Source organism: Nicotiana sylvestris, chromosome 9 (genome assembly GCF_000393655.2).
Source record: "Nicotiana sylvestris chromosome 9, ASM39365v2, whole genome shotgun sequence".
NCBI classification, from domain to species: Eukaryota; Viridiplantae; Streptophyta; class Magnoliopsida; order Solanales; family Solanaceae; genus Nicotiana; species Nicotiana sylvestris.
The window spans coordinates 16,861,216-16,873,432 of NC_091065.1; the positions used below are offsets into that span (position 1 = coordinate 16,861,216).

A 12,217-nucleotide genomic window follows, 5' to 3' on the forward strand; every position below is an offset into this window, starting at 1 on the left:
TGAACATTTATGAATATGGAAAGAGAATCAACATCATCTCTGCTTATGCGCGATCGCTTATTATTACCATAACCATTACGAGTAATATTAATAACGGATAATTAATGCAGTTAACGTTAGTAACGAATAGGAATTAAGTGAGGGGAAACCATTACATATTATATCCTTATATAAGCGTCCTTATCTTATTTCGTACAATCATAAAAAAAGACTAACGAGTATATGCAATCCATCTTTTAGTTCTATATATTACTTGATGGAAGATTCTTGTTTGCAATTATCGAGAGAAAACAACAATCAACAATAAGATTTTTTTCCTTCGTTCGGTGTATTGTATTTCAATTACCTTTTATTCTCTTATTTTGAAAAAGTGAAATAAGCTTGGTTATTAGAAACCTGATTTATTTTATTATTGACTTTAATCACAAAAATTATTTTTTGGTTAAACAAACAGCTCCCTTAAATTAATTTCCTAATGTGTTTCTACGGGTAAATTTGGGTAAACTTCTTAGATCAATGTACTTTGAATATCGAATTGGGATGAAGTGCACTAGTAACCACTTTTAAGTTTACTATTTAAAAAATATTCACAATTTACAATATATTTAAAAATTAGTCAATTCATCCAAACTTCAGAACTAATTATCCTGAATTTTTATATCCTAAAATTTTGAGTTTATAATTTGAAATTTAAGACTTAGTGCCCAAAATTTTTTGAGATGTTAATTTATAATTCAGGACTAAGTGAACTGAAATTTTTTAACTGCTAATTTGAAATTCAAGACATAAAATTCTAATTTCTGTATACAATATTTGGACTTTAGGATACAATGTCCAGAAATTTGAACCTTGAGATTTAAACTTTAGAATAATTGAGCGAATTGATTAATCATTAAATACATTGAAAACTGTAAATATATTTTACACTTAATGCTTAAAAGTGACTACATGGTGTCATTTTCACTTTGAATTGTCATAAAAAAAAAATCTTCTAATATTACTTCCTCTGTTCCAGTTTATGTGAACCTATTTCTTTTTTGGTCCGTTTCAAAAAGAATGACCCCTTTCTAAATTTGATAATAATTTAGCTTAAACTTACAATTCTACCCTTAATGAGAAGTTTTTATAACCACATAAATATTCCGATACCCTTTTTTGATTTGTTTAGGACCACAAATTTAATAATACTTTCAAAAGATATTTTAAAAAGTTTATCGAAAAAGCATTTTCAAAAGTACAAAACGCCACGTAAAGTATGCACGAGCGCAAGACAAATAAGAATCCAACACGATTACACCTAATCAGTAAAGTATCTTCCTTTGTTGGAAGACAAAACAAAGAAAAAGGACACATACAAACGAAACAACTCTCTGCCATAATTCATTCACCTCATCTCTCCTCTCTCTTGCGGCGATCTTAATCTCTTACGTGGTTAATTTCTAAAACCCCTTTTGTTCTTATCTCTCTCTCTCTTTTTTTGTTTATTTTATGAAGTATATTATTAATTCGTATTACAATTCTTTTTGCTGTGTTTGTGGATCTGTTGGATTACTTCAAGAATTGGGTAATATTTCGTATTTCAATTCCTTTTAATCTCCTGGGTTTTTGACTTTTATGTACTGTGGATAAGAAATTTGCTTTGTATTGAAGCTAGGTTTTATAATTCTGAACCAAAAGCCATGTTTCTCATTTTTGGTTCTGTACTAAACCAGGAGCTTAGCTGGTGAAACTCTGAGGGTCACAGTTAGAATATAGAGAGTTATTGTGACATGAATTGCATAAGCAGAATTTTTGGTTCCTGTTTTAGTTTCAAGTTTAGGAGTTAATCATGTTTTATCTGGCTTTAAATATTTTTGAGTATCTTGCTCAATGTTGTCAAAAGCGAAAAGCTCTAAAAAGCGCTCCAGAGGTCTATTGGGGTTTTAAGCACAAAACGAAATTTAAGTGTGCGCTTCTTAACAATTAATACACTTATTTGCCGATTATATTTGTTGTTTAGTACTGATCGATTCAAGATAGAACACATGCTAATGAGTGACCACGTCGTAGTGCCTTGCCTACACTGAGGCGCAGCTTAAGCGCCTTAAATGAGCCTTTGGCAACATTGATCTTGCCTATAATACTTGACTAGAGACAGAATGGACATATATGGGAAATGGATTTTGATGATTCATTTAGCTGGCTCCAACTAATTTTGGATTGAGGCGTAGTTGATTTATTGATTTGCTTATATTTACCTGCAGTCTGTTATACATTTGTGCTCATGTATTTTTGTTTTTTTCTGAATATCGCTATGTTTATTGCGTCTGATGAACATTTTATGTTCTTCATCTTGTTTTTGCCCTTCCAAGAGGGCTTCATATGTACTTGCTTGCTTACAATGTGGGCGCGTTCCCCTCCTTAATTGCTTAGAAAAATAATCCTCTTCAGCAGAGGCAATTCCAGGATTTAAACTCTATGGGTTCCACCTTTAATACTAATTGCATTGAACTCATTATATTTAAAGTTATGGTTTCATATCGACTACTTGTTATAATATTTAGTGAATTTCCACACATAAATTTTTCCACGCCGCAAGTACTGGGTTCAGATGAACCCGATAACAATATGTTGCATCCGCGCCACAAGTATTAGGTTCAGATGAAGACGAACCCGAATACAATATGTTGCATTGCCTCTATTGTTCAGCCTATAACTTAGCTGCATAAATTTAGATGGTTTATAGCGAGCGGAAGCAAAGAATATGCTTTCTTTTCCCTATTATATTTTTCTCAGGAGAAGCAGGTTTAGGAGGTTTCTTAGCATTAATGTTGTTATCTTTAATGAGTTTTTGCGCAGGAGTGTTGACAATATGGAGCATGATGAGACGGGATGCCAACCCCCTCCTGAAGGCCCTATTTTGTGCGTTAACAACTGTGGCTTCTTTGGAAGTGCTGCAAACATGAACATGTGCTCTAAGTGTTACAGGGACACAGTATTGAAACAAGAACAAGCTAAGTTAGCTGCATCATCGATTGAAAATCTTGTCAATGGATCAACCGCCAGTGAGAAGGGGGAAACTATTGTTGTTGGCTCTGTCGATGTGCAATCTGATTCTGTGGAAGCAAAGGCTGTAGCTTTGCCATCATCTCCAATTTCAAGCTCCAGTGTCGTTGCTGAAGTAAAGGCTAAGGAGGGTCCTAACCGCTGCGGCACTTGTAAAAAAAGGGTTGGCTTCACTGGATTCAAGTGTCGCTGCGGTCACCTGTATTGTGGAGCACACCGTTACTCGGATAAACATGACTGCCAGTTTGATTACCGCTCTGCTGCCCAAGATGCAATAGCAAAGGCCAACCCTGTTGTGAAGGCAGAAAAGCTTGACAAGATCTAGAAGGGGTATTGTGCTTAAATTTGGTGATTTCATTTGGTTTTCCTCTGGTGGCAACATATAATATGAGATCTTATTAAACCTCAGGGGCAAAGAAGATTAAAAGATATTGCAGCTTGAAGAATTATTAGGAGAATTTGTGTGTTGGCTACAGTTTCATGCCTTCCTTTGTGCTGGTTTGATATCCACTTTGATTACGTCTGTTATGTGTTGTTCTGATTCACCTGGTATTCTATCCTATATTACATGTCTAAATGGTATGTGCGAATCTAGATAATATGGTTCTAGAAAATGTCCGTTGACATGGTTGTGCTTTGGCATTGTAAATTTCGCTACATGATCTCTTGTATGTTTTCAGCCAATGTTTCAGATATCATCTTCAATTCATTTTGCTTTCTAGCTATGTCTCACCTGTTTTTGCTACTATTTGGGATCTTGAACTTGACTATATCATATTCTCCGTGAGCGCATATTGGTTATGAGTTACCTTTTAATGGTTAGTAATACGTTTTGCTCTATTATTCAATAATGCTTGGTACTGATCAGCCCCCAGAAGGGGGGCCTTGGCGTAACTGGTAAAGTTGCCTCCATATGACCAGGAGGTTACGGGTTCGAGCCGTAGAAACAGTCTCTTGCAAAAATGCAGGGTAAGGCTGCGTATAATAGACCATTGTGGTTCGGCCCTTCCCGGGACCCCGCGCATAGCGGGAGCTTAGTGAACCAACCTGCCCACTGATTAGCTGCCAGTAATTCTGGCAATTAACATTCAAGACTAGTGTTGTATTTTTCTGAATATGGTTGAGATCTTATGCTATTTATCATCTGTACCAACAACTTGCGCCTGAGCAAAGGAGGGATCATTGCCCAAAAGTAAGTAGCTTCTTATTTCAGACGTCAACGTAGAGTCAATAGCATAATAGGAAGATTAGTTAGTAGGTCTTCTTTTTTATATTGGAGAAATATCCTGTGGGCTTCTGGCCGACTCTAGTTGATGGACAGGTTTTGAAACCCCACCGTGTATGAGCCTGTCCCTCTACGTTCATCTCAACTTAAATACCAAGCTTTGTTTGTAGCAGGGTTAGAATGCTTTACGTGCCCCCTAACACGCACCATTCTTATTCACTTGGTATTTATCAGATATTATACATCTAAGTGGTATGTGCAGATCTACATGGCATTGAAAAACATCTGTTGACATGGTTATGCTGTGTCAGGCAGACCTAAGAAATACTGGGGGACAGGTGATTAGGCAGGAGATGGCGCGACTTCAGATCGCTGAGGACATGGCCCTAAATAGGAGAGTGGAGGTCGAGGATTAGGGTAGAAGGTTATCAGGTAGTTGAGAGTTTTCTCCTTTCTTACCGGTAGCACTAGTAGCACGTATGTACTCTCATATCTCTAAGATTTATATTACACCATGTTGTTTAGCTTGTTTCAGTTACCGTATTCTCCCGTTATTACTATTTTGGTGCTACTCACTTTGTTCCCCTGTCTACCCCCTTTCTTCTTATTTCTCTCTGTCTGCTGCTTTTTCTTCTCCTCCCTACTTTTCTGAACCGAGGGTCTACTGGAAACAGCCTCTCTACTTTCACTAAGCAGGGGTAAGGTCTGCGTACATACTACTCTCCCCAGACCTCAAGTATACTACTCTCCCCAGACCTCAAGTATGGGAATATACTGGGTATGTTGTTGACATGGTTATGCTGTGGCATTGTAAATTTCGCTTCATGATCTATTGTACGTCTTCATCCAATGTTGCCGATATCATTTTCAATTCATTTTACTTTCTAGCTAAGTTATTCCTGAATTTGAGCTGAATTTTGCTGTAGTTTGTCTTTGACTTCTGTAGGTCAGATTATCAGAAACAAATACAATGTAACTGGCTAACAGCTTGTTTGGATGGTTGTTACCCATCGTTTTATAATGTAGTATATTGTGTCGTATTGTATTGTATTGTATTGTATCGTTTTATGAATACAACGTTTGGATAAATTATATTGTTTGCTGCTGTTAAATAATATTTTACTGTTTTGTTTGACTGTATTTTACTGTAGTGTAACTGATAAGTTTACTAAAATGCCCTTAATTGTTTAAATATTAAATTTATCAAGAATTAAGCATAAAAATAAGTTAAGAAAATCCCTTTCTACTAATTTATCACTAAATTTGTCTTATAAATAGATTAAGCAATTAAATTTATGCAAATTCTAACAAAATTAGCAATTTTATGTTGGAGTTGGGAGCGGCAGAAGTTCTAGAAAAAAAGGGACGAAGACAATACAGGTGATAGGTGGGAGATTTGGAGTTAAAAAAAAAGTAAAAGGGTAAAATATAATTATGAAGTAGTAAGTTATGGCATAATTGGAAAGAAAAATAAGAAATAATTCCACCACATCAAATTTGTTGTTTCAAAAAATGAGACTTTTGATTGTTTCGGAACAATGGAACAATGAATTTAATAATACAATACAACTAATTTTAATGAAACAATCAATATAAACATTATTTTGTAATAACAATACAATACGATACAATGAGTAACAACCATTCAAACAAGCTGCAAGATGTGGTGTATGCTGCATATTCATATCGTTTGATAATGTAAAAAATCAAACGAAGCGCATGGACAATTTTGTTACTCCCTCTATTTTATTTTGTATGAGATTCTCCATTTTAATCTGTTTTGAGAAGAACGATACCTTTAATATTTAATAACTCTTTAATTTTAGTTTTAAATTTCACCTTTAGAGCCAGTTTGGAAAGCCTCCTAGGAATTGGATTCATGTATAATTAGGTGTGATTATGTAGTTTGATATGTTTGTCTAATCAAGTAATTATTTGGTCAGTATGAAATTAGGTGTAATTTTGTAGAGTAATTATACTTTCCAATTCTCAACGGGAGGTGAGAATTGATGGTAATTATATTGTATAATTAGAAGATAATGTAACTTTTCTAATTCTTTTTTATTTTATTTTTTCAAATATCTTAAATAGTCTTATGTTTACATAATTTCTATTATTTTCATTTTTCAACCTTCCAACATTTTTCTTAAAGGGCGCTTCATGTAATTTTTCAACTCTTAAACACAATTTCGTATATTACTAGATTTGTTTTCTCTTCATTAAATATAAGTAATTATGAAGAGAAAATACCTTCTAAATTCATGTCTTTTTGATATATAAAGAGTGCGACAAATCATTAACTTCATAGTATGTTCATGAGTTGGTAAAAAAATATGAATTCATAATTAAAACTTAATTATTTTAAATAAAGAGATTACATTTGAAAGATAGTCATGATACCAATTATTCTTGACAAGTATTATTTATTAATTTATTTAACAATATTATTCTAGTAAAAGTATAATTTAAATACTTGGTTATAAATAATATCTAATATTTATTATAAATAATATTTAATATTTATTAATATCTAATATTTATATATGTAACATATTAAGATTTGCTTACTTTGTATTGCACTAACTCTATTTTCTAATCATTAATTATTATAAAAAATATTTTCTAAGTTTATGTCAACTTTCTTATATTCACATGTTGGTAAAAAAAATGTTCGTTATTAAACTTTTTGTTGTGTAAAAATATTATTAATTTGGAATGTATTCAATAATTCATTGCGTGAAGCTTTTGATTCTTGCCAGAGTTAGTTTGTATAATTAGCAAAAATAATTAGTAAAAGCAGATGCCCATTTTGCCCTGTCATTGATTTGAGCATAATTTAAGGTGGATTTCATATCTGCAGATTCTTGGCCGGAGTATTTGAAGGTTGATATATGGTGAAAGCGAGGTATCTCAAGTAAAATAAACCTTCTATAATATTTGGCCTAGATTCGCTCTTTTTCACACCCAAACCAGATTCAAGAGATCTACCACCCTCTTCTACTCTTTGGTGTTTCCGGCAGTATCTTCCGCCGTTACGCCGCCGTCAGCCGCCACAATCTTCTACTCAAAAAACTCACTCATTTTCTTATAAATCGTTTTGAACCTTAATTTTTGTAAAAGTTTAATTCCGTACTTGTTTTTTGAGTTTGTCATTTAACATTAGTGATTTTGACTTGGTCAAGATCTGCTTCGAATTTTGGGATCCACAGCTTTTTGCTGATCTACGGCTGCTTCACTTCATATATCAGTCTGAGTTTTGTCTCCGCACTTCCAATCGCTTTTACCCACTTCTCCTTTCAACTCTCTCATTGCTATTCCTCTCATCTTTTCCTCATCTCTATCAGCTGTTTCTGTATGTGCGATGCTTTTTTGACTATTTTGGATAGAGATCTGTTTGATGTGATCCGGCAGTGAAGTGCTAAACGACGGTGAACCTTTTTTCTGTTTATCTTATCTTATAACCACCTGTGTTTAAAAAAACGGGAACTATTTTCATTCCCTCAAGGTGGTGATTCCGAGTTTCCGATCGTTGTTCAATTGTTACGGCCGACATTTCGACTCCGTCCTTGATTCATTAATGCAAAGAGGTAGCGGTGATAGCTCCTTCTGGTTTTTTGGTCGTGGTATTTTCTGTATTTTCAGGAATTCTCGGAGTATTGGAGACAAGTTGGGCGCACGAGCACTGGCAAAGGAGAGCAACCTGGGCGAGTGTCAGCAAGTGGGCGGGAGCGTACAACTACATCGAGCACAGCAAATCAGCCACAGGTTTTGTTATCGGGAATTGGTACCTCCTGTTTTACTGTTTCCCTTTTGGTGTTAGCTAAATTACTGTTATTTTACTTCGCAATAGTTAAACCTTTGAACTAGGATACTAGCTACCACGTGTTTCCTTCAAGTTTGATTTGTGTACGTTGTACACTAGCGAGACTTCTCTAGATTGTTGTAGGTGTAGTGGCTGCAGTCTGGGATGATAGAATAAGGGCATGTCCTCGGGTGGGGCAGAGTGTGGGGTGGGGTTCAGGGGGTGGGTCGGGTAGCAGGGTAGGTAGAGGGGGCAAGGGAGCATATAGGTTGAGAATCGGGTCATGGAACATAGGTTCACTAACGAGTAAATCCATAGAGTTGGCGAAAATCCTGCAGAAGAGGAAGATTAATATAGCGTGTGTCCAGGAAACTAGGTGGGTCGGATCGAGGGCGAAAAACGTGGATGGGTATAAGTTGTGGTACTCTGGTGTCCTGAGGGGTAAGAATGGAGTGGGTATCCTGGTAGATAGCCATCTTAGGGAGTCCGTGGTAGAGGTCAGGCGGGTGAATGATAGGCTAATGACTATAAAGTTGGTGGTGGGTGAGGGTACTTTAAATGTCGTTAGCGCGTACGCACCACAAGCAGGCTTGGATGAGGATATTAAAAGGCAATTTTGGGAGGGGTTGGATGAGATTGTTCGTAGTATACCGCCTTCTGAGAGGTTATTCATAGGAGGAGATTTCAATGGTCATATTGGGTTATCTGCAGGTGGGTACACTGAGGTGCATGGCGGATTTGGTTTCGGAGAGCGGAACGGAGGGGGCATTGCGCTGTTGGACTTTGCCAAGGCTTTCGATCTAGTCATTGCAAACTCGAGTTTTACGAAGCGGGATGAACATTTGGTTACTTACCAAAGTTCGGTGGCGAAGACTCAGATTGACTATCTACTCCTCAGGAGATGCGACAGAAGGTTGTGCGAGGACTGCAAGGTTATCCCAGGTGAGACCCTCTCAACGCAGCATAGGCTTTTGGTGATGGACATTTGTATTAGGATAAGGAGGAAGAAGAGGTCAGTACAAGGACGCCCCAGGATTAGGTGGGGCGCCTTAACTAAGGATAAAGCTAAAGAGTTGGAAGGAAGGTTATCGGCAATGGGAGCTTGGAGAAGTAGTGGGGACGCAAACACAATGTGGTCGACGACTGCGGACTGTATAAGAAAGGCGGCGAGAGAGGTGTTAGGGATATCTACGGGACACTATGGTGGACACAAAGGAGATTGGTGGTGGAATGCAGTTGTCCAAGGTAAAGTGGAAGCAAAGAAGGCGGCTTACCTAAGGTTAGTAGGGAGCACTGACGAGGAGGAGAAGAGAGAGAACAGTCAAAGGTATAAGGTAGCTAGGAAGGAGGCGAAGATGGCAGTGACAGAGGCTAAAACGACAGCTTTTGCTCGTCTGTATGAGGAGCTAAGGAACAAAGGTGGGGAGAAGAAGTTATTCCGACTCGCTAAGGCGAGAGAGAGGACAACTCGGGATCTGGACCAAGTGAGGTGCATAAAAGATGATGACGGCAAAGTTTTGATGGGAGATGACCAGATTAAGAGGAGGTGGCAGACCTACTTTCATAAACTTCTAAGTGAAGAAGGGGATCAGGATATTATACTTGGGGAATCGAGGAATGCCGACAGTCACCATGAAGTAAGTAATTGTAGGGACATTGAGATCGATGAAGTCATGGAGGCAATGCGTAAGATGAGAAGGGGCAGAGCTACCGGGCCAGACGAGATTCCGGTTGAACTGTGGAGGTGTGTGGGTCAAGCAGGCTTGGAATGGCTTACTGCATTGTTTAGTGTTATATTCAAGACTAATAGAATGCCTGAAGAGTGGAGGTGGAGTACAATGGTCCCGTTGTATAAGAACAAAGGTGATGTCCAGAGCTGTAACAACTATAGGGGCATCAAATTACTAAGTCATACCATGAAAGTTTGGGAGAGAGTGGTAGAAATGAGAGTGCGAAGGACGGTGTCTATTTCAGACAACCAGTTCGGGTTCATGCCGGGACGATCTACCACAGAAGCTATCCACCTTATTAGGAGGATGGTGGAACAGTACAGAGATAAGAAGAAGGATCTCCACATGGTGTTTATTGATCTGGAGAAAGCGTACGATAAGGTTCCTAGGAAGGTCTTATGGAGCTGCTTAGAGGATAAAGGGGTCCCGAGTAACTATATTAGGGTGATTAAAGACATGTATGATGGAGCTAAGACTCGGGTTAGGACAGTAGGAGGCGACTCTGAACACTTTCCAGTTATTACGGGATTGCACCAAGGGTCTGCGCTCAGCCCATTCCTATTTGCCCTAGTGATGGATGCACTGACTCATCATATTCAAGGGGAGGTTCCATGGTGCATGCTATTTGCTGATGACATTATTCTAATTGACGAGACAAGAGGCGGCGTCAACGAGAGGCTAGAGATTTGGAGACATGCTCTTGAGTCTAAAGGTTTCAAGTTGAGTAGGACGAAGACGGAATACCTCGAGTGCAAATTTGGAGTTGAGCCGACGGAAGCGGGAGTTGAAGTGAGGCTTGACTCTCAAGTCATTCCCAAGAAAGATAGTTTCAAGTACCTTGGATCGGTTATTCAGGGGATCGGGGAGATTGACGAGGATGTCACACACCGTATAGGGGTGGGGTGGATGAAGTGGAGGTTAGCGTCGGGAGTTTTGTGTGACAAGAAAGTGCCACCGTTACTAAAAGGTAAGTTTTATAGAGCAGTAGTTAGGCCTGCCATGTTGTATGGAACTGAATGTTGGCCGGTAAAGAACTTACACACCCAGAAGATGAAAGTAGCAGAGATGAGGATGTTAAGGTGGATGTGCGGGCATACAAGGATGGATAAGATTAGGAATGCAGATATTCGAGAGAAGGTGGGTGTGGCCCCCATGGAGGACAAGATGCGGGAAGTAAGACTCAGATGGTTTGGGCACATTCAGAGGAGGAGCACTGATGCACCGGTGAGGAGGTGTGAGCGACTGGCTGTAGTGGGCACGCGGAGAGGTAGAGGGAGACCTAAGAAGTATTGGGGAGAGGTGATCAGACAGGACATGGCGCGACTTAGGATTACGGAGGACATGGCCCTTGATAGGGAATTATGGAGGTCGAGCATTAAGGTTGTAGGTTAGGGGAGAGGGTGAATATTTCTACAGCACAACTGAGAGAGACTATCTAGTTAGGAGTTAGACTAGGAATGTCAGTGGTCGTCTATTGATGCAGGGCTTTACCTTCTAGTTGTACTATACCAGCCATCTAATTCGTAGTTCGTATTTCGTATCCTGTATTTCATATTTCGTATCCCCTATATATTGTTGTTATTTTATTACGCATTTTTATGGTACTAATATATTATATCCTATTGCTTTTTTTTAGCCGAGGGTCTCCTGGAAACAGCCTCTCTACCCTTCGGGGTAGGGGTAAGGTCTGCGTACATATTACCCTCCCCAGACCCCACTTGTGGGATTATATTGGGTCGTTGTTGTTGTTGTTGTTGTTGTTGTTGGAATGTAGATTATTATTTCTCAATTTATAATTTTTAAATATGTTTATAACAAACATTTATTTTAAATTTCATAATAAATTAATATTATTATTAATTACATAGAAATGTTCGAGTAAAAACAAAGAGTCAAAACATACTTTGACTCTACCAATTTTTAAGCTCTTGTTCTATTCTTAACAAGCATCGTATTTTGTTAAGATTTACTATGTAATCAAAACAAAGAAAAGAGAGATAAATGTATTTAGAGTAAGGGTGTTAATAAAGTCGGGCCGACCCACTAACAACTCAGTTCGATCCGGTTCAGCCCGGACCAGCCCGGTTCGGTAAGGGGTGGGACGGGTTGGCTAGGGTAGGAGGTTGTGCCGGACGGGGTCGGTGTCGCGCCCTCTTTTCCTCGCGAAATCGGGTTTATGACATTTGGGAAGACAACTCATTCCCTTTCGGGAATTGGGTTTGAAGTGAAGAGTCGCCACCTAATGATTTGAGTGCATTAGGACACTAGGGAAGGTTTGATTAAAACAACCAGAGATTGGGTAAGGGCTTGAAATTATCTCAAGGGGAAGGTGTTAGGCACCCCTCAAGATCCACTAGTATGGTTCTCGGCCAAGCTATTATTGTGACTTTAAGTACGAACAACACATAGGCAAAT

The 12,217-nt window shown here is 38.3% G+C and overlaps 1 protein-coding gene across 3 annotated transcripts; it reads left to right on the forward strand.

Moving 5' to 3' along the window:
* The first annotated feature begins 1,267 nt into the window (after window positions 1-1,267).
* LOC104226484 (zinc finger A20 and AN1 domain-containing stress-associated protein 8) lies at window positions 1,268-3,770 on the forward strand. 3 transcript variants are annotated; one of them, XM_009778495.2, is made up of 3 exons: window positions 1,268-1,431; window positions 2,839-3,375; window positions 3,455-3,770. In XM_009778495.2, exon 2 carries the CDS (start codon window positions 2,852-2,854, stop codon window positions 3,368-3,370), a length of 519 nt encoding a protein of 172 aa, XP_009776797.1. In that variant the 5' UTR covers window positions 1,268-1,431; window positions 2,839-2,851; the 3' UTR covers window positions 3,371-3,375; window positions 3,455-3,770. The 3 variants fall into 3 exon arrangements, with proteins under 3 accessions (XP_009776797.1, XP_009776796.1, XP_070011850.1); XM_070155749.1 differs by having other exon boundaries at window positions 1,373-1,564; XM_009778494.2 differs by having other exon boundaries at window positions 1,307-1,431; window positions 2,839-3,770.
* Window positions 3,771-12,217: the final 8,447 nt, after the last annotated feature.

What these genes read in the sequence shown, in the direction of transcription:
- LOC104226484 (XM_009778495.2), top strand. Translation starts at nt 2,852, where the DNA reads ATGGAGCATGATGAGACGGGATGCCAACCCCCTCCTGAAGGCCCTATT.